The sequence below is a fragment of the Rhodnius prolixus genome, unplaced genomic scaffold, assembly GCF_049639745.1.
Source record: "Rhodnius prolixus isolate KJV_2025 unplaced genomic scaffold, Rpr scaffold_11, whole genome shotgun sequence".
NCBI classification, from domain to species: Eukaryota; Metazoa; Arthropoda; class Insecta; order Hemiptera; family Reduviidae; genus Rhodnius; species Rhodnius prolixus.
The window spans coordinates 18,733,156-18,755,726 of NW_027411625.1; the positions used below are offsets into that span (position 1 = coordinate 18,733,156).

A 22,571-nucleotide genomic window follows, 5' to 3' on the forward strand; every position below is an offset into this window, starting at 1 on the left:
GAGGAGACACCTTTGAAGGCACAGTACATGCTTCACAAGTTGAGTAAAGTGCATTATTTGATAAATTAAGGAATAAGTTTGATCCTTTACATGAAAGATATTGATCACTTAATATGGGGCAGTTGGTTTCCATTTTTTTTGGTAATTGAACGCAACTCTCCCAAAATTACCAAATAATTATTAAACCTTCTTGTTTGTAACAGATGTGAAATTAATTTTTAGCCATTTTGTGTATGCTTGAGAACATCTACAGCTCTTAACATTTGATTTTTCTTAGAAAAATCACGCGGAAAACGACTTATTTCTCGACATTAAGAAAAATACTAGCTTTACTGCCTTGGCAATATTTTTAGTAGAAAGGGGATGAAAAAATACATAAAAATGACCTATCACGTGCTCTTCTTTTTTTTGATAACAAGTTAAAAAATTGAAATATTATTAATAAATACAAGATTTTGAAATGGCCTAGCACCTTCAATTTTAAAGATATCGATTGTCTTAAAATAAGAAAGTCAAAGGTTACAAATTGCACTTTAAAATAATAATAATAATTACTTCTGATCTCTCTGAAATATTTGAGAAAATGTTAGGAAATATTTTAAACAAGTACTATTTTTATAAACAAAAATTCATATGTACTTACTCCAAATTACAATTTCATACATAACTACACTGTTGAAAAAGAAAAGAATGTGAATAAATCTTGTTTTTTTGTTTTGTTTTTTTTTAAGTGCAATTTGTAACCTTTGAATTCCTTATTTTAAGACAGCCTACTTTAAAGATTGACTACTGGTCCATCTAAAAGAGTTTTCAATGAATTAAACAACTTGATAACTAACACTCTTGAGTGCTCTTGAACACGTTTTCTTGCAAAACAAACGTAATTTCTCATACGAAGGTAAAAGGAATCCTGGAAAATGATATACCGTTTGAAAGCCCATTAAACAAGGAAACTTTTATAAAAAGTGCCAGCACCTAGGTCGGATAATGATCTTGATAATTGTCGGATGTAGAACTCTGACACGCCTTTTTTTGTGTGTGTTATGAGTTGTCTAATACAGAGAGGTGAAGCCAAAGTTCGGTGTCTGGTAGCAATGTATCATAACAACTGCTCTCCTGAATACTACTAGTCAGGTGATAAACGTTGTCGCCATGTTGTTCACCTGTTTCGAGTGGTACATTCAAGTATAGTCTCTGTTAAAGTTGTTCACTGAAAAGGGCCCAGTTAATTGGTAAAGTAAGGGATTGTTGGGTTGAGGACATTAGGGCGCCAGTTTGGGAAGAAATAAACAAGCAGACAACCATTTTTGGAAATATGTCCACAATAAGCCTTTAAAAAATGTTTTTATTATAAAGAACAAAAACTTTACCTTGTACGCAAACATTCCTCAACCGTGTATACACCTTGGTAATAGATGCTCGACAACGATCATTTCCGGTGTAACATTGTTCTAAAAGCCAAATCAACAAGTCTAGTATATGTCTGCCTTCAAATGAAAATGGTTGCATCCTGGAAACATTGTCCTGCAAAAAATAAGTACAAATGTTAACATGAGGTTCAGTGCAAATCCTTCGATTCTAAATCTTATCAAAGCACGAGTACTGGAAGGGGGCCTACCCTACATTCCTTGCATTAACACTACGCAAAACACAGCATTGTATAAGGTGATATCTCTGGCGCTCAAATAGAGGACCGCTACATAAAGGATCGATTATCATTGTACTGAATCTACATGGTAGACTTGATTCTTTTTGCAAGGTCATTTGAACCCGAATTATGTAGAAGTCCAACCCGGAAAATGGCTATTCTCCGACGAATTACACTAGGGATAACACCCTTCTGTAACGCTCTTTAATTGTGTTGACTCAGGTAGACGGTTTGTGAACTCACCAGAATGAATTTGATACGCTCACTCAGCTGTAGGACACCACTAAATTTAAATCCTGAGATTCTGTATAGGCAGAGAAGCAGCTTTTTTATAGGGAAGAAAAAATTGTATACCAACAAAATCGACAACTGGTTAAAGGACGCTAAATATGAATATATATTGGTTTTAGTGACCGTAAACATATTATGTATGTATGTATGTATGTATTTTCAAATGCTTGAATGGAAGCTTGACTCTAATAAGTAAACTAAAATAGAATTTGCTTGATACCTGACAAATGACTGGTCCACATTTCTCGACTGCATTACACACGACAACCAGTGCCGCATCTGCATCATCACTTTCCATAGGATTTAAATTTAGACTGCAAATTAAACTATGTATCACATGTATGTAGTAATTGTTCAAAAATTGCACATCTTCTAGTAATTCTGGCAAAATGCGACTCAACATTTTCATTGCCACTGAAAATTGATCATAGTCTGAGACAGTCAGTACTAGCCTGCTATATGTTATTTTAAAAACGGAAATACCCACCACTCTGAATTCTGATATCACTTAAGCCGTGAATAATAATGTCGAAGTACGGTTGAACACGAGCACAAATATCTACACTTCTGTTGTCCAACACGCAATGGAAGAATTCTTTGCCGCAAGTGGCTGCGAGATCTCTCACTCCGTCGTGTGCCCTGTCCGCACGGCCCTGAATCAGTAGATTGCATTTATTCCCAGCTAGTCCTATTCCCTATCCTAGTATGATATTATGCTTTATTTTGTTTTTTAATTTTTTATGTCCACCATTATTGACTATTTTTCGTATACCACCAACCAGCAACTCGCATACCACAGGTTGGGAAACGCTGGTATAGATGATAGTACTGTACAACTCAATGAAATGCCACATTACAGGAAAGTCATTCGTTAGGCATTGGACGATCTCCAATAAACAACCAAAGACTCACTGCCAGCTACAGCTCTTAGACCTTTTGATCAGGAGAAATAGTTACTTACGGCAATCAAACAACATACCAGTCTCTCAAAGCACAAACTAGTCAAGGCAAATAGCACTCCTCCAAGTGGTTCTTACCGACAGAATACAGACTGAGTGCCCAAATCTCCAGGTTAATCTCCACCATATCAATTTATTTAATATTCAGTTAACACTTGTTTGAAAACTAGATGAAAATCTGTACGCTCGCAAAACTTGATCCTCCTGCAGAAGCAATAAAGTATCTTACCAATAAGTTGATGAATGTCACTGCGAATGGTTCGCAAAGATTTACGGATGAAACCGCACGTGAAATTTGTAAAGAAAGTGCACGAAACAGAGCACGGATTACTGAGTTACCATCACAGCCTAACTTCAATACACAATGGAATATCATTTCAAATAAACATACGTGTTCTATTTGCTCTTCCAATTTCAATGATGCACCTAAAAGCACAAAAATCATTAAAAAGTGTGGACAAAGGTAACTTGTAATAAAGAAAGAGCGAAGAATATCTCACACTGGCCAATTAGACTGCTAGCTGCGACATGCAACACCTCGCAGGCGTACAGCCGTACACTATCCTCAATCTCTGAGTTCATACATAGATGAATGACATGAATTAGTATGACGCCTGAAAATTAAATACAAGTTAGTCTTCCATTTCTATTTACCTTGAGTGCTTAAATCTAATCCCAATTTAAAGTAAATTACCAAAAGAACACTATCATTTATCTTCAACTCATATCCCAAACCATTAACTTTTGGTAATATCAAACCAAAAAGAAATCCTTTAGGGTAAAATAGTGAGGCTTCTCAAAAAATTAATAAAATAATAATAATAATAAAGGGAAGGGATTAGCTATGCGGTTAGCGTACTGGACTCCCACACGAAGGTCCCGGGTTCGAATCCAGCTGCTGACCCTTAGATTTTCTCTTCCTAGAAGCTACTTACAGCTAACTGTCCGGTGATGGACAGGGTTGTCTGTAACGAGAGAACACTGTCCGGAGGCCGGCAGTGCACTGAAAAAAGCTCCGGGCGCCAATAACCTTAGATGTTGACGCGCCTTAAATCATAAAAAAAAAAATAATAATAAATATATAGGAACCTACTCAAAAAATAATTCAGACGGTTCGCCTTAGAGTTTTACTACTGGTGGAAATTAAAGAAAAAAAATTGTTGGTCAAGAGATCAATGAACTCCACGAAATCGTAACTGCGAGTCTTTGATATACCCGTACTATTCATAATGGGTGAGACTAACTAAACAAAACGGTTTGTTGGACTCATTTAACGTGACAATAGGTTGTAATAATCATTTAAAAATAAGAGAAAATTGAAACTTTGTGTATACCGAACAAGTTTATAAGAATTAGTTTATACTTCACTTATATTTCATGTTTAATATCTCCACTTTAATAGTAAAATTTGCAAATTTGCTAATAGCCTGGCTATATGGGCGGACCGAAGCGCTAGATCTTGCGTAATTAACTTAGAATTCACTTACTTATATCCACTTTGATAATTTGGTGTGGAAAAGCAATTGAAACTGTAAATTTGGTTGGTCCTATTACAATCGGTTTGTTTGTCTCTCTATTCGTCTTCAAAATTATAGCCAATTTCTCTTGTATCGTTGACCATTTTGTATTTCGAGTACTATATTTATCTTGAGAGTTAAATTGAACATTTACGCAATCACCTGAAATGAAATGACATGAGTAGGTATTACGATCTAAGGCAGCCGCCTTGAATTCGTTTCACTTTCTTAAAATAATGCACAATTAGAAATTTATTACTTTAAAAATGAATTCAACATTCACCAATTGCTGATTTAACATTCTAACGAAACTTGTAGAGGTAATTATATGGTGAAGCATACAAGTTACCACCAGCTACCAGCCTCTGTCGGTGATTGGCCGCGAAAACGAGCTCGAACCTGGTAGAATGCCCATGCATCCAGCATTGGGGCACAGTAGCAGAAAACATCTCCACTAAGTGGAACTAAACGACTCGGATACTTTATTCAGATTTGGAGAGGAAGAAGAGGAAACGTCGCCACATATCCTGTTTGATTTCTCTGCAATTGTTAGTTTGGGATATGAGACCTTTAGCACATTGGGACCAGTTAAAAAGATGAAGCTAAAATGAGTGATTGGGAAAAACCCTGGGCCTAGTGAAAAATAAGTTAATATACAGGGTGATCCATTTAAAACGCACCAATCGCAAATAAATTTTTAGTAATGCGAAATTTCGAAAACACCCATGAAGTAAACTAAATGTTATTTTGGGTCTAGTTTTCAAATTTTCCACCCCCGATGCTGTATCTTTATTTTTGGTGGAGTTACGGGCAAAAACCTAATTGGGGTTTCATAAGGACCACCGGTTTTGACTATGATTATGAAAACTACATAAAAAACTGTGAAAAATGACGTTAACCCCGTTTCGATATCCCTAATATTTGTCGAGATATTTAAGATCAAAGTTACTATTTTATCAACTCGTGAACGGTTTTCAATATTAATTTTCCAACAGAAATACACGTTTTGGGAGGTCCTCTGACTGCGAAAAATGTTATTTGTGACGCAAAGAACAAAAATAATAATAATTGAAAATTTTAATGAATGTAGCGTAGTGTAATGGTTATGGGTGAGTCAGAATAAATATGTTTTATCATCAAATAATAGCAATCATCACATAATGTTAATATACCCGTACGCAAGACTTCTTCACCTATGATTACGGTAAGAATATCTTGCCAGGGTGTTGGTTTAATGGTCAAGAGCGTGGCTTTGTAAGTGGGAGGTCCCCAGTTCGAATCCAGCGTATGACTACATTTTATTTAAAAAAAGTGCTATGATGTATTAAGTATTGTGAATGACTGCACCCGCGGGATTCGAACTGGTGATCTCCCACTTACAAAACCACGCTCATGACCACTAGACCAACACCCACTCCTCCCTGGCAAGATATTCTCACCGTAATCATAGGCCAAGAAGTCTTGCATACGGGGTACATTAAAATGATGCGATGGTTGATTTTATTTGATGATAAAACAAATTTATTCTGATTCTCCCACAACCATTACATTCTTTAAAATCTTCAATTTTTTTTTTTTTTTGTTCTTTGCGTCACAAATAACATTTTTCGCAATCAGAGGACCTCCCAAAACGTGTATTTCTGTTGGAAAATTAATATTGAAAACAGATCACGAATAGATAAAATTGTAACTTTGATCTTAAATATCTCGACAAACATTAGGGATATCGAAACGAAGTTAACAGCATTTTTCATATTTTTTTATGTAGTTTTCATAATCATTGTCTACACCAATGGTCCTTATGTAACCCTAATCGGGTTTTTGCCCGTAACTCCGCTAAAAATAAAGATACAGCATCGGGGTTGAAAAATTTGAAAACTAGACTTAAAAAAACATATAGTTTACATCGTACGTTTTTTCGAAATTCCGCTTTCCTAAAAAGTTATTAGCTATTGGTGCGTTTTAAATGGATCACCCTGTATAGATGTTCAAGGGTTTTGGTGGACCACACAACACAGGGCTGCGTTGCATGGGAAACACAGCACACACCTTGTTCTAATCTACCTTACTTAACTTATTCTCCATATTTGAACAATTCAACCTAGCCACAGATGGATAGTATTGCAATGTTGAATAGGAGAAGGCACTCTCTGGTAAGTCCCGAAACTTTGAAGTTGAATAACTTGCGAACAACAATTTTAAAATTTCTTTTGAACAGAGTTGCTTCAGCTGTTGCATTTCTGGAAGTTAGTGCATAGAAAGCGGAATTCCAAAAAAACCCACTAAGTAAACTACATAAAAAACCGTGAAAAATGACGTTGATCCCGTTTCGATATCCCAAATATTAGTCGAGATATTTAAGAACAAAAAACAATTTAATCTATTTGTGATCGGTTTTCAGTATTAATTTTCCACCAGAAATAAACGTTTTGGGAGGTCCTCTGCGAGACTTCTTGACCTTGACTGCAGTAAGAATATCTTGACAGGGTAGGGCGGGTGTTGGTCTAGTGGTCATGCGCATGGCTTTGTAAGTGAGAGATCTCCAGTTCGAATCCCACGTATGCAGTCACTCTTATTACTTAAAAAATCATACTTTTTTTAATAAAGTGTAGTCATACGCGGGATTCGAACTGGAGATCTCCCACTTACAAAGCCACGCTCATGACCACTAGACCAATACCCGCCCCACCCTCGCAAGATATCCTTACCGTAATCATAGGTCAATAAGTCTTGCATACGGGGCACATTAAAATGATGTGATGATTGCTTTTATTTGATGATAAAACAAATTTATTCTGACTCACCCACAACCATTACATTACATTTTTTCAAATCTTCAATTTTTTTTTTTTCTTCTTAGGGTCACAAATAACATTTTTTTCAGTCAGAGGACCTCCCAAAACGTGTATTTCTGGTGGAAAATTAATACTGAAAAACCGTTCACGAATAGATAAAATTGTAAATTTGATCTTAAATATCTCGACTAATATTAGGGATATCGTATCGGGATCAACGTCATTTTTCACAATTTTTTATGTACTTTCCATAATAATTGTGAAAACCTTCTGTAACCCCGATTAGGTTTTTACCCGTAACTCCGCCATAAATAAAGATATAGCATATTTGGTGGAAAATTTGTAAACTAGACCAAAAAAAAAAACAGTTTACTTTGTGGGTTTTTTCGGAATTCCGCTTTCCTAAAAAGTTATTAGCGATTGGTACGTTTTAAATGGATCACCCTGTATACAGGGAGGAATGGTCGAAACTTCGGGAGGTGATTCCATTTGCAGGAAAAAATTCCATATAAACTATGGATCGATTCGGCTCCGTTTTATAGATATTTTTAATTTTATGTTTTTTCAAGCTATCACTACTTTTTAGCAAACAGTTGTCTATATTTCTCAAACTATTAAAGCTACAGCAATTTCAATAAGCTCATTAGAAAGAAGGTTAAATTTGCTTTTAAATAAGCTAATTTATATTTCAAAATAATAATATTAAGTATTTCACTTTGTGGCCCAATTATAAGAAATAGCAAGTTTCTAATTTTTTCCAAAAACTTTGACTTCATTTTTCTCAAAAAAGGTGCACTACTCATGAAAAACATCTACATGCAATCATCTTTCGAAAGGTATACCATAAATAATATTTATTTTAAAAATTGATACAGAAATCGCTTATTAATTCCAAAAGTTTCCAAAATTTTGTAGTTCAAGAAAATCTGTGTTTTATTCATATTATTATTATTTATTTATTTATTTATTAATATTTAGCATATTTTTTTAATTAACTAAAGAATAGCACACAGTTCTATACTCATTAAACGAAAATCCTTTCTTTCGAAATTGGTACCTAACACTCATTTAAATTCATATACCATTTTATTTTATTTTATTATTTATAATGTAAATTTAATATTTTTTAATATAGTTCTTGATTAAATTATTATTAAATTACACGTTTGCAAAAAATGGTACTGGATTTGATGTTTCTGATCAATTATAATCTTATGATAGGTGAATTACTTTCGTAATGCCGACGCTGTTTTGACCCCTATTTTTTGCAATTAATAAGCAATTTCTGCATCAATTTTTAAAATAACCATTATTTATGGTATACCTTTCGAAAGGTGATTGTATGTAGATGTTTTTCATGAGTAGTACACCTTTTTAACATATGTAATATTTTTGAGAAAAATGAAGTCAAAGTTTTTGGAAAAAATTAGAAACTTGCTATTTCTAAAGTGAAATACTTAATATTATTATTTTGAAATATAAATTAGCTTATTTAAAAGCAAATTTAACCTTCTTTCTAATGAGCTTATTGAAATTGCTGTAGCTTTAATAGTTTGAGAAATATAGATAACTGTTTGCTAAAACGTAGTGATAGCTTGAAAAAACATAAAATTAAAAATATTTATAAAACGGAGCCGAATCGAGCCATAGCTTATTTAGAATTTTTTTTTTTTTGCAAATGATGACCGGAATCGCCTCCTGAAGTAACGGTAGTCATACACATAATCTACTAAATATTTAAATATTGAGTTTAAACTGCTTACATTGTGAATGTATAAAATACTTCATATGTGGATAAATAGTTTCAAGAAACCTATCCATTTTGATTTTATCCACTATTCTAAGCCAGTTTTCCAGACAGAGAAGCGCTTGTAGCATGACGTCCTGATCAAATGTTTCAGATTTGAATAAGTCCTGAAAATAAATAATTGTGAAAATACCAATAAGTGGTAGTTGAACGGAGGAATTGCTATGTTTCAAGCCTCATTTGAAAAAAAATAAAAAATTATGGGTTTTCAGATCCCATTATTACACGTTTGAGAAGCAGAATTGAATTGAGAAACAGAAATTATTTTTATGATGAAATCAGCGTAGGATAACATAATGTTTACTTACGATAAATATTTCCATCGTCTCATCTAAGAAAATTACCACAATCTTATCGGGAAAAATTGATAAAAATTTGAACAGAGTCTTTTTTATCCTCTTGCACTTATTTGTTGATCTCAACAAATCTAGAATAAATGTAGATATTTCTAGCAATAATTTTTGTATTTCTCCTGCCGTTCCATCCTGAAAGTGTTTAATTAAATTACAATTTGATTAGATTGTTGACTTGCCTAACGCCCCAACAAAATACACGGGGAGAAGTAGGTTGCAATGTCTATACTTAAGAAGAGATTCTACACCTCATAACCTTTTCGTAAAGTAATCGTCTATTTTTTCAGGCGGGGCTTAACGTCCAACTACCAATTAGGTGTCGTGGACGAAGGCGATTAGCAAACATACTTTACTGTAAATTTCTTTTATTAACCATTAAATAAAATCCAAGGCCTAAGACCGGGAATCGAACCCAGTACCACAATACATATTAGCTGACCTCATAACCTTTTCGTGTAACTGCACATTTTATTTATTTTTTTGAAATAGTTCAAGATTTTTATTCCTAAAAAATTATCTTTGCTGCTGGAGATTAGAAGAATATTTTATTACACCAATCAGTAAATTTCAAAAACATCAAATTTTTCTGAAGATGATAAAAAATGTTATCATTTTTAAGTTCGAAATTAATAGTCCAATAATAATTTTCAAAATTTAAAGTCTAAATTAATTTGACTAATAATATAATAATAATAATAATGCGTTTATTTAAATACTTTTTTTTTCAAATTACAGAAATTCCATAAACCTCCCAAACACTTGAACATGGACTCAGTCCATCTGCTAGAGAAGCATTGTACATTAATTAAAAATCATAAGAAGTGATAACCAACCAAAAGAAAAATAAAACAAAAATTAAAATTAAAGAATAGATAAAACCTGTCTGGCAAACTGAAATAATTAAAGTAATGATACAAATATTTTCTACTTTTATAAATTAAACGAAACAACTTCTGAAATAAATATTTAGAACCACACAATCTCACTCAAATAAGAACAAAACACCCGTAAGGCTGTACATAAAAACATAAATTAATTTCAATTACACATAAGATAATTCTTTCTTTAAATTAAAAATTAAATTCATCTACCAAAAACTGTCGGTACTTTATTGCCTGTAAGTGATAATACGTAATACAACTTCTTCCAATTTTTACCATTTAAAATTTGGATTACCTCCTCTTTTTCTAATAAATGCTTGACTAACCATCGAACCCGGAATTCCCGCAGAATGGGGCAGGCACTCCCCTATCTAATGAATTATATCCTCTTTTTCCCCCCAATTGCATAATGAGCAAAGTCTCTTGTTCTCTGTTCGGGAAACATTAAAGTTCAAGTTCACCAATTGGCCTCTAAGCATAAATATAGACCTCATGAAACTGGTATTGTTTTCGTCCGTAATGTAATGATTTGAGGCCAAATTCCAATTCAAATCTTTGTACAAAGAGTGAAAATAAGAATTTTGGGCCCTACCATTTACCGTTTCTAAAAAATTAAATTCCAAATACTTTAAGATTTTTTTCATTATTATTCACAGCTTCCTCATAAGATAATAAACAAACTTTTAAAAATAATTCCAGGTTCAATTTATGCAAGTAAAATTTCTTTTTTGTTGCTTCCTCCGCAAAAACTTTCGGAAGGCGGTCACTTGGTAAATTTAGAACTTTTCTGATGTAATTTAAATGAAGGAACAGGTAATAATGAAATAACGGGAAAATTCCGGATTCCAAATAGACAATATAATTTGGGGCATTCCTAGGTAGGGAAAATAACTTTTTAATGAAAAATAAATCTAATTTTTCGACTTCATGATTTCGAAACCCCATGACTGCGCGCCATAACAAATAATTGCCCCATTACTGAATTAAACACTTCAAACTTACTGGAATCGGGCACCTGAGGTTTCTTCAGAAAACTATTGTAGGTTGAAACTATTGCAAATTTAGTGGAGCTCATTTTTTCTTTAAAATATTTTGTAAGTGATAGTTGTGGAGGACTAGGCCAACGCCCAAATGCTTATAACAATTTACTATCTCTATCTTATCTTTATTTAATGACCATGATTCGTTCTTTCCCCTCCTTCCACCCCTCCCAAAAATCATAACTTTGGTCTTACTTAGGTTTACCTCAAGGTTCCACATTTTACAATATTCTGCTAAATTATTTACCATTGATTGTAAACCCTTTGGTTCCGAGAACATAAGCACCACGTCTTCTGCATACATTAGACATCTAATGTTCACATTTCCGATGTAGACCCCTCCACCAATAAAGTCATGCAGGTCGTTTAAAAAAAAGAGAAAAAAGTGAAGGAGAGAGCAGGCAACCTTGCCTGAGCCCGTCTTTAGTCTTGAAAGATGTCATCAACCCATTATTCGTCCACGCTGCAGTTTCAGTACGCCTATAAAGACCCCTAAGTACTTCAATAAACTTACTCGAGACGCCCAATGAATTTAGCTTATAGTACAGAGAATTACGGTCCGGGGAATCGAACGCTGCTTCCACATCGATAAATAGACAATACAATTTTCTTCTCTTATTAAAAGTTTTTAACTTAATAATATTTAACAAGGTAAAAATATTTTTATTTGTTGAATAACCTTTACGAAAGCCTGCTTGATATTCATTAAGCACTTTTCTAACCGAAATCCACTTTGTTAACCTTTTTAAGAGCAAAGCTGTAAATAATTTTGAAATACAATCTAAGCAACACAAAAAGTTTAGGCGTAAAAATCTTGAAATATTAACAAATTTGCCATATCTCGAAAATGGATAAGAAGCGCACATAATTTTTTTTATTTATACCAAACAAGGTATGTAGGACAGCCTTCTTAACTATAGTCAGTTCAGTCTGCTTCACCTTGTACGCTTCATATCTTAGACGGACTGGCTTTGTTTACAGAATTCAATGTAAGTATACAAACAACGATGTACAGATCTCTGGGAGTGAGTGTGTCTGGCATGCAGCATGCAATCTTTTAATTTACCTTAAGTTCATCAGTCAAATCAACCGATTCATTTCCTATTGATAGAATTCTGTAAATTCCACAAATATTTGGAATTTCCATAGATAATCTTAAAATATTATAAGAAAATAGCTTCGTCCATGTCTTCAGAAATAATGTTTTATTTTCATTTAATATCCTGTCAATCAAATAGATTAAGCTTTCAAGTGACGTGCCTAGCTCGTCACATAATGGCCGCATATCAGCCGACTGTTCCTGAAATGATGCAAACCTTTCTTACACACTTACTCTCATTTTTCTTGCAATTTTCAATGCTTTATCAAACTATCAACTATGTATTTATTAGTAAGTGTCAAAAACCTTAAATACTCATTCGAAAAATAACAGAAAGTTTAAAGGAAGCTCATTAAAATACCATTTATGAAGAGAATTTTCTTAGAAAAGCGATAGTTCTCTAGCAAAAGAGGCAACGATGAAAGTTAAAAAAAAAAAAATTGTTCAAGTATTTCCACTTCTTCTCAAAATGTTTTTGTAAAATTTTAACACTTCAGCAACATATTTAATGTTGAAAATGCGGGTAGGTCCGCAGTGCCGGATGGATAGTACCTTTGATTTTATCTCTTAAACAAAAACTTGCAGTTTATAAAGTTAAATATAAGGGTTCATTAAACGCTAAAAGGTACACAAATTAGCAACAACACAACATTTCATTAATACTTCATTGATATCATTTGAGTAATTTTACAGTATTAACTTTTCATTAATATTTTTAAGAATTTATTAGATGTCACACACCTTAATGCTGGCTATTTTCATATACAAAAGATTTGTTCAAATAGCACACCATTTAACTTAGATTGACTGTAATATCTATCAATCTATAATAATCAAACTATAATCACAGATTAAAAAGAAAAAGGTATAAAAAATAAAAGTAATTATGAGGCTAAAAAATTCAAAAACTTAAAAAAAAAAAATTGCTTGCACCATCATACTTCAATGATTTTATTCATTTATTTTTTAGATAAAAATCGTCGGTTTAAGTTCATTCTTCGATTAAAGTGATTGTAGTTCTCAGGCGTTAATAAGTAATCTGGGTTAATATTAAATAATATAGTTTTCTTCAACTACACTTATAATCTAGGTGTTCTTCCCACAAAGTATGTAATATAAAGTAGATAAATATATGCATATTTTTAGGACAGCCAATAAATTATTAAATTACTTTACTATAAGTACTCAATTAAAAGGACTACAGTAGATCACAATAGAGAAATCAATAATTATTGTTGAATAATTTACTTGTTATTAACTGCGTTTAATTTGCAACTTCTATTAGACGAATTGAAGAATTTTGTTTTAAATCCTTGATTCAAACTTAAACAGTAACCAAATCTAACTTTGTCTTTTTCTATTTTAATGTACATGTGTATGTGATTACACAGAATAAAGGGCATAATAGAGATCAATTAGAAAAATAATAATTTGGAATAGAGTTAAAATATAGTGCCAATCCCTATTAAAACTGTCCGGTAGGACAGTTGTACGTATAATTAATTACCTACGCACAAAAATGTACTGTGTTTCAAAAACGTGTTATTCTCCAATAAATTCAGATGAACATTTACCATTTGGATTTATATTTTTTTTTTTATCTATTCTACAAAGTTACATATCTGCTTTACAGATTTTTTTAACATTTGAAATAAGCAATACTTTCGTTATATCGTGATATGGTATTAAGTTGGAACCGTAACTACCACTGGAGAGATATTTTAAAAGAATGCTTATACTTGTGGACCCTAAACAATCCACAACAACAATTTTTTGAGAATAACGTTTCGAATAAAACAGAAAGGTATTTGTAAGTGAATAGCAAAATTAAACTACGATTACAGTACTTCTTACTAAGAGGGCAAAGAGAAATTAAACATCAATTACGCACGATTGCAATACTTCCCTTTAATAGCTGTAAGAGTAGGATGGCACTTTAACGTCACGCAGTAAAGCTCGAACCAATTCTTCCTGCCAAATTTAATCAAAATCGGGCAAATATTATCGATAATAAATTAAAAGGGGCCTTACTTAAGTAAGGCAAACTCCCTTTCTAATGCTGTAAACATCAAGATCCGCAAAAGCTATATCACATAAAATTTCGAATCGATTGACAATTCATTTATGTAAATCGGTTCACGCGTCAATAACAACTGCAGTAGTTCCCTTAATAGGTGTAAGAGCTCTGCGTGGTTTTTGGGGTGTTGCTCTACAACGACTGGTTCGACTACAGGAGAGGACGTCGGCTGAGGCGAAGAAGAGACAAGTTCTGTCGGCAACTACGCAGACCCCTTTGGTGGCCGAGGAAACCGGCCGGTATGCTTTGAGGAGGAAGAGTAGGGAAGGGAAAGCAGATGAGATAGCAGCGGAAATTGGAAGGGATGGTTCCACTTCAACTGGTTGGACGGAGATACGCCCTAAACGAATCCGTGAGCTGCAGAAGGAAGGAGAGAGGAGGGAGGCTGGGCCGGCGAATGAGAAGGAGCCAACGCCGAGGAGGAGTAAGAAGAAAAAGAACAGGAAAAAGAAAAAGAATAGGCCCCAGAGAGTCCGTCCAGATGCTGTGCTGATAAAGCCGGCTGAGGGGAAATCCTATGCGGAAGTGCTAAGGGAAATTCGTGAGCGGGTCAAGCCAGAAGACACCGGAACAGAGGTTAGTTGTATTAGGCAGACGAGAGCCGGTGGTATATTAGTAGAGCTAGGTAGTAACACCAAGGATAAAGCCGCCTTTGGGGCTGCGTTAAACGCGGTTCTCCAGGACAAAGCGAGTGTTACAAATTTAGAGCCCAAAATGTCAATTGAGATACGGGACTTGGATTCACTGGCGGATGAAGAGGAAATTCGGCATGCGATTGAGCAACGACTAGGAGATTTTGGAAGCGATGTGAATATCCACCTCACAAAGACTGATGCCAGAGGCCTTAAGGCTGCGATAGTGCAACTTGGCGTAAGTGGGGCTGGCCAATTATTGCAAGACGGCTTCCTTAGAGTTGGTTGGGTGCGTTGCCGGTTAAGGCAAAGGGTTGCAGTTATGAGATGCTTCAGATGTCTGGCATAAGGGCACGTTTCAGTGGCGTGTAAAGGCCCGGACCGCAGCAAACTCTGTTATAGGTGTGGAGGACCAGGCCACCTTGCTGCGGCTTGCTCCGCAGAAGGATGCTGTATGCTATGCTTAGATAGGAAACTATCTGTAGAGACGTGCAGGCATTTGCCGGGATCAGGAGAATGTGCTGTGTTCCGAGAGGCGCTGGAGCAGAGCAGGAGGAAATTAAATGTAAACTTTCGATGAAGATCCTACAGGGGAATCTTCATAGAAGTAAGCTAGCAGACTCTCTACTGGATCAGCTTGTAAGTGAAAAGAGTCCAGACTTGTTGCTACTTTGTGAGCAATACCGCGCCCGGGATTCCGGATGGTTTGTGGACTCACTAGGGACTGCGGCTATCTGGATCCCTGATGTGGGAAAGGTCTCGGTGGAGGCATGTGAGAGTAAAGCTGGGTATGTTTGGATAGAGAGCAGAGGTACGGCATACTTCAGCTGTTACTTTACTCCAAACGAGAGCATCCATGAATTTAGGCGAAAGCTCAATTCCCTAGAAGATGATATCCGGGGGAGAGGCGGTAGGATTTTGGTTGTGGGGGATTTAAATGCAAAGGCGGTGGAATGGGGAATGCCCGTTACGGATATGAGAGGCAGGCTCATCGTGGAAATGGCAGCTAGAACGGAGCTCGTTGTGTTGAATGAAGGAAGCACCTCCACTTTCAGGCGACCGGGGTATACGGAGACTATACCAGATATCTCCCTGGCATCTGAGGGACTTGCGGCACGTGTTCGTGGGTGGCGGGTGATCGAGGATTTCACTGGTAGTGATCATCAGTACATCACATTCAACATAGGTTTTGAAAGAAATTCTGATTATCTGGGAGCTAGAACTACGCCTGCAGCGTGGAATCTCGCTAGGCTGAATGAGGAAGTCTTTCAAGCTGTCCTCACCGATGGAAAGCTCCAGGTAGAATTTTTTTTTTTTTTGTTTTCTTTTTTTGGCATTGGCTTCCGCCATACAGCCAGCACCAGGTAGAATTAGTTCAATCTGAAGAAGATGTAGGAGCGGAAGCTGTGGTAGCCACTACTACGGAGCTTATCTCGGAGGCATGTAGGCAATCTATGCCTAAGGAGCCCCCTGGCGAGGTAGACGGCCAGTATACTGGTGGACTACTCATATTGCGGATTTGCGTAAAATCTGCATAAAGAAAAGAAGAAGAGCCCAGCGGGCACGGCAACGGCCAGAGGCGCTTAGTCGCTCTCTGGAATACAAATTGGCCAAGAAGGAACTGCGAAGGGCAATAGCCAGAAGCAAGAATCGCTGCTGGGATGCCTTAAAAGATGAGGTGGACGCTGATCCCAGGGGTAGGGGGTATAAGATTGTCATGGAGAAGCTAACGGGTTTTATGAAGCAGCCAGTTTTGGATGCTCGGACCGTTGATGAGATTGTGAGAACGCTGTTTCCCTCCCATCCGCCAAGGCCAGCTAGGCTTTGGGGCGAAATAGAGACCCCCGTTCTGTTTACGGAGGAAGAGTTGGAGGGTGCAGTACGTACCCTAAAAACCAGAAAGGCCCCTGGCCCGGATGGCATTGCCAACGAGATATTGAAGAAAGTTGCTCAGCAGCATCCTGACTTAGTATTGGGAATGTATAACGCATGCCTAAAAGCTGGAATTTTTTGTGACAGATGGAAAGTGGCGCGGCTAGTATTGATCGATAAAGGGAAAGGGGGATCACTCCCCACATCCTTCCGTCCACTTTGCATGCTTGATACTGCTGGGAAGCTGTACGAAAAGCTCCTTAGAGGAAGACTCATTGAATATGTGCAAGCGGCAGGAGATCTGTCACCGAGGCAGTATGGCTTCAGGGCTGGCCGATCGACCCTAGACGCGATAAAGGAAGTTGTGAGAGCCGTGGAAAGGTCGGAGGATCACTCCCAGTGGCTGCAAGGATAGTGCTGCTAGTCACACTTGATGTTAAAAATGCGTTCAATTCGCTGAGATGGGTAGATGCGATGCGCGCGTTGGAAGAGGACTTCAAGATCCCTACATATCTGCAGCGGATCTTAGGTGATTATTTCAGTAACCGAGTTGTAGTATATCAGACGGAGGAAGGGGTTAGATCCATGAATGTTACGGCCGGAGTAGCGCAAGGCTCGATTCTAGGACCTGACCTCTGGAACATAACGTACGACGGGTTACTTCGGCTAATATTACCGGAGGAAACGCTGTTGATAGGATACGCGGATGATGTAGCAGCTCTAATTTCGGCGCGGGACCTCATTGTAGCCCAGCTGAAGTTAAACCAGGTTATGCGCAGGGTAAATTGGTGGATGGCGGCACACGGATTGTCATTGGCACTGGCGAAGACAGAGGTCGTAATGCTCACCAGGAGACGGATTGAGACGGGCCTCCCATTCAAGGTGGGTACAGAGACGATTGTCTCACAGGACGCTGTCCAGTATTTAGGAGTAACCTTAGATGCCAAGTTAACTTTCGGCAAGCAATTACAGAAGGCCGCCGATAAGGCATCAAAATATGTCGGAAAGTTAAGTAGGTTACTGACTAACGTAGGGGGCCCGAGGGCTCATACCCGTATGATGCTAATGGGAGTAGCGCACTCCTTACTGCTATACGGGGCTGAGATCTGGGCGGACGCGCTCCAGAAGGAGGTATACAGAAAGAGACTGGCGCGGGTACAGAGGGTTGGCCCGTTACGGATTGCCTCCGCTTACAGAACAGTTTCTGAACCGGCCATTTTGGTGATCGCGGGAGTTATTCCCGTGGCGCTACTGGCCGGTGAGAGGAAACGGCTCTTTGAAAGAAGGTGGGAGGCCGATAGAGCAGCAGCCTACAGAGAAGAGCGGGAACGCACAATGGCTGCGTGGCAAGATGCGTGGACTGGGGAAACTCGTGGCAGATGGACGGCAGTTCTGCTCCCAGATGTCAGAAGTTGGGTTGGTAGAGGTTTTGGTGAGGTAGATTACTACCTCACCCAGCTCCTCAGTGGCCATGGTTACTTCCGGGAGTTTCTCTGGAAGATAGGGAAGCGGTCGGTGGGAAATTGCCCCCACTGTTCAGGAATAAGAGACGACGCCCATCACACATTCTTTGAGTGCGAAAGATGGGGTCGTATCAGAAGAGATTTGGAAGAAAGAGTGGGTCAATGGGTTCCTGAGCGCTTCCAAAGCATAATGCTCTCTGGCAGGGCGCAGTGGAATGCTGTGGCGATGTTTACAAGGGCAGTTCTAACCCTTAAAAGAAGAGACATGGATGGAGAGGAGGATAACCCCTAGTGGGTAAGGAACAGGAGCCTAGCCTGAAGTAGTGCTGCACAAGCGAATCCAGGCTAGGCCTGGTAGTAGGGGGGTGTTTTAGCCGGTAGGCCGCGAGGGAGTCCGGCACAATGTGCGTAAGATGCATTTCACCCCTCTTAAAAAAAAACAAAAAAAAAAAAAAATAGGTGTAAGAGCAGGATAACATTTTAATATCACGCAGACAAATCCTAACTCCCTGCCAAACTTTATCAAAAACAAAGATTCACATAGCAATTAGCAATACGTGGGGCAAACGTCTCTCCTATAACTGTTAGCGTCGAAACCGACAACAGCCATATCTATTATTTAAAATTAACCATCTATATTTCTTTACCTATTATAGCTAGAACATTGCAATTTATACCAGTCACAGAGCTAACTTCTCTCTACAATTCGATAAAGAATTCATTGGATTATCAAGAACACGAAGAGACATAAAAATGTTTGAAATTTGAACGTATTTAAAAACCTCCAAAATTTAACCTTCCATCTCTCAATAAATATCATCACTAAAAAACTGCATTTAATACTAGTTACAAAGCACACTTTTCTTTGACTAAGCGTTATAAAAATATAGTAATAATATTTTTAGAGAGGGCCTTACTTGCGTGAGGCTAACTCCCCTCCTTAAGAGGCACATCGTCAAGACTTCTAAAATGCAAATCTATACAAAATTTCGATTCGAATGACACATCATTCATAAAAATTGGTACAAGCGTTGATAATTTGAAACGATTGCCATATTTCCCCTTAATAGACTTTAATATTACTTAGGGGAGCTCTAACCCATTCATCGTACTAAATTTTATAACTATCAGGCTAAGATTTATATGTTATTAACAATAATAATTTTAGAGGGCCTTACATACATGGGCCTAACTCCGCTCCCATTCGATATACAGCATCGAGACCCCTATGATGCATCTACATAAAATTCTGAATCAAATGACACCTAATTCATGAAAATCTTGAATTTGCGCGCCAACTCCCGCATAAAATCTAACTCCAATTATACAATTCCAAAACATTGTACATACATTAAACGTACAGAACCCTTAAATAGTGACCAGCTTTCATCAATTTTTATTTCATTATTTTTACAAAATATTTTACGATTCATTAACAATTTCAATAACACACGTACACACACCATGTAACCTCCCTCACTGAGTCAGCAAGTGTAGTGAAAGACCGTAAAATAAGTGAGGTCAAAATCTCTACTCTGAACTGATTAATCGACCTGATGATGGATGAAAGTCCGAAACCTGTCAGGGATACTAACAACATGCATGCCAAGAAGGATAAAATCAAAGACAAAACCATACTTAAATCTCAATAATATTAAATTACTAATAATATATTATGCAGTGAAATGACAACAAAAAAGTTGGAATTAGTTGAATAGTGGAAGTATTTTGTAAAATCAGATTAAGTGATCATCAAGAAAATTACCTAAAAATCGACAAAAATTGAAAATTCACACTACATAATACATCTATCAAACTGGGAAGTTTAGCTATTCATTCGATCTTCGTTATTAATTTAGTGATAAAAAAGTTTCAAACAAACGTTGTCTACACGTATGAGATGATAATGCAATATTTAATCCCATTCTTACTCGCCCGTATGAGCAATGTCTCTGAATGTTAAAAAAAAAGTACTGTAAACCCAAATGAACATTTTAGTGTTCTGAGACTGTGATATATATACTCACGTTGGATCTTGTCAATTCCAATTCCTCAAAAAGTAAAATTGCTTGTTTGACAAAGCAGTCGTAAATAAACGGTTGGCTTGAACCTGTAAAATTAAAGTAAGCACCAAATCTAGCACTAAGATTTTGTTAAGCAAATCTGAAGAAATTTTGGATAAGTATTAGTAAAACTGCTAAGTTTTGAAGAAACATTGAAGTATTTCACACTTCTTTTCAAAACATTTTGTACAATTTCGAAATGTCAGCACATATTTATTTATTTGAATAAAAAGCGGATATTTAATGTTTACCTTTTATTTAAGACAATTATTTATAGTTACTGAGTGGATGGTACTATCAGGCAGGTATGTGACCCTACCCTGTACTCAGATGCACTTTACATTCTAATTACACCACTAAAGCAGATAGTGATACTGGCCATGATAGGTTGCTGTGTACAACGCTCGCACACGATTAATTAAGTTTTCCCCGGTTATCAGAAGCCAAATTGGGAGTTGAAGTACTAGTTCGCGTTATGAATGATGAAAGGCTGATGTGAGTTAAAAAAACTCACTTACAAATAAGACTTTTTTATTTGTATATTTGGGGGGGGGGATACAATAGATTCACTCGTAGCGTAAGTGCAACTTCTACAAATAGGAGGCTCCGATTTCTGGTTACTTTAGATTAACGTTACCGGAAATTCCCAAGGTTCTGACGGTCTCAAGGTAAATAAGAGGCTTCTGGCTAGACTTGGAGCAATGGCACCCACAGATTTTGTTAGAATGGAGAGGACTGTAATAAACTCTGTTATTACAACTCTGCATTACAACGCTAACATTTAGCGTAGCCTTAGAAGTTTAGTTTTTGAGTCTGCAAAAAACCGAACCAGGTGATAAAATTAATGAGCGAACTAAACTTGGAAGAAAGCTATAGTTTATTAGACAGTGTTTAGCCATTAGCATTATCATGCGCTGAGAAATGAGACAACATGGGAGATTTGGTCAGACTTACCTGTAAGTTCAGAAGCCATCAGTCCTTGCCATAAAGATACGTGAACCTCCAAATCTTGCGCACTTATTGGATCAGCACTGAGGTAGTTTTTAAAAATTAAACTTTGAGAAACTGAAAAACAAAATGCATCAATTTCAAAAACAAATCCGCGTTAAACAGTTTCAACACCTGCTCTTTCGCAAGCCTCTTCATACAAGAGTCGAAATTTTCTGAATTCCTGCAATATTTACAAATACTTCAAGCACAATAATCGGTCACCATAATTACCTGAACTACCCATTAAAAACTTCCTCTAATTTTTTTAGCAATTTCACTACGAACATGAAGTTGCTATTGTTTTTTTTAAAAGCGGATTAGGTAGAGAAATACAAAAATAAACTTTCACATTTGTGAGGATTTCTGAGGCTGTGGATCTCTATTTAGAAAAACAACCTATTCGCGAACAAGGACTTGTAAAGCGAGCACCGGTGTACGCCAAGGTCTGAGAGGATGTACGCTCTTCTTAAATTTTAGCTCATTGTGAATTTTATTTCTAGATGAGTTCACGAAGTTAATTTAAATTACTGCTACTTCTTAACTACCTTCCATAATGTAAATAATTTGTATTCGAATTTTACTATTAGTACTGTTATAAATATTGTAACTTATGGCAAGTAAACATCTGAGGTCACTACCACCTGCAGCCTGGTTCAATAGACTGCCGGTCTTCAGACCCAGTTGTAAACAACATTGAGCTGTAATAGGATGAAAAATTAATGCCAGTTTCAGTCATTACAAACTTTATTATGCCGAGCTTTCGACCTAGGAACTAGGTCATCTTCAGGGCTGTGGAACATATTTACAGTGTGTTAACAATTATATTACCAGTTAATTATATTACAATGAATACGTATAATGTAACGAAAATTTACAAAAATATTTACCTCATTTACAATATACTGTTTTACTTCATTAGAGGGTTGGTGCGTCTTCTACCTTGTCTGTTCATGGACTGAATGTGATCAGTCTGTGTGATTGTGTTCGGTTGTAAGGAAGTCAGTGTTGCCAATTGTCAAGTATTTTGCAGCAAGTTGGCGTATATGTTGTTTAAATTGTTGGTGTCAGTTTTGAAATTTAGACT

The 22,571-nt window shown here is 36.5% G+C and overlaps 2 protein-coding genes across 11 annotated transcripts in view; one reads left to right on the forward strand and one right to left on the reverse strand.

Moving 5' to 3' along the window:
- Positions 1–22,571, reverse strand: part of LOC141459222 (DNA-dependent protein kinase catalytic subunit-like) — a 123,651-nt gene that overhangs the window by 77,044 nt on the left and 24,036 nt on the right. For 9 of the 10 annotated variants that reach the window (XR_012461424.1, XR_012461425.1, XM_074138031.1 and 6 more), the window contains 11 exons: positions 21,452–21,562; positions 20,462–20,544; positions 12,358–12,591; positions 9,326–9,502; positions 8,974–9,124; positions 4,386–4,577; positions 3,399–3,512; positions 3,128–3,324; positions 2,427–2,592; positions 2,160–2,353; positions 1,371–1,524 (listed from right to left, as the gene is read on the reverse strand). Coding sequence is in view for 8 of the 10 variants with exons in the window: in XM_074138031.1 (XP_073994132.1) it covers positions 1,371–1,524; positions 2,160–2,353; positions 2,427–2,592; positions 3,128–3,324; positions 3,399–3,512; positions 4,386–4,577; positions 8,974–9,124; positions 9,326–9,502; positions 12,358–12,591; positions 20,462–20,544; positions 21,452–21,562 (1,773 nt within the window). In the remaining 2 variants the exon portion in view is untranslated. The remainder of the gene's footprint in view (positions 1–1,370; positions 1,525–2,159; positions 2,354–2,426; positions 2,593–3,127; positions 3,325–3,398; positions 3,513–4,385; positions 4,578–8,973; positions 9,125–9,325; positions 9,503–12,357; positions 12,592–20,461; positions 20,545–21,451; positions 21,563–22,571) is intronic. The other variant, XM_074138032.1, reaches the window with a different exon arrangement.
- On the forward strand, positions 14,456–15,599 carry LOC141459384 (uncharacterized; the record flags this gene model as incomplete). Its single annotated transcript, XM_074138419.1, has 1 exon — positions 14,456–15,599. A coding segment is annotated over one exon (993 nt), but the record flags the coding sequence as incomplete, so codon positions are not given.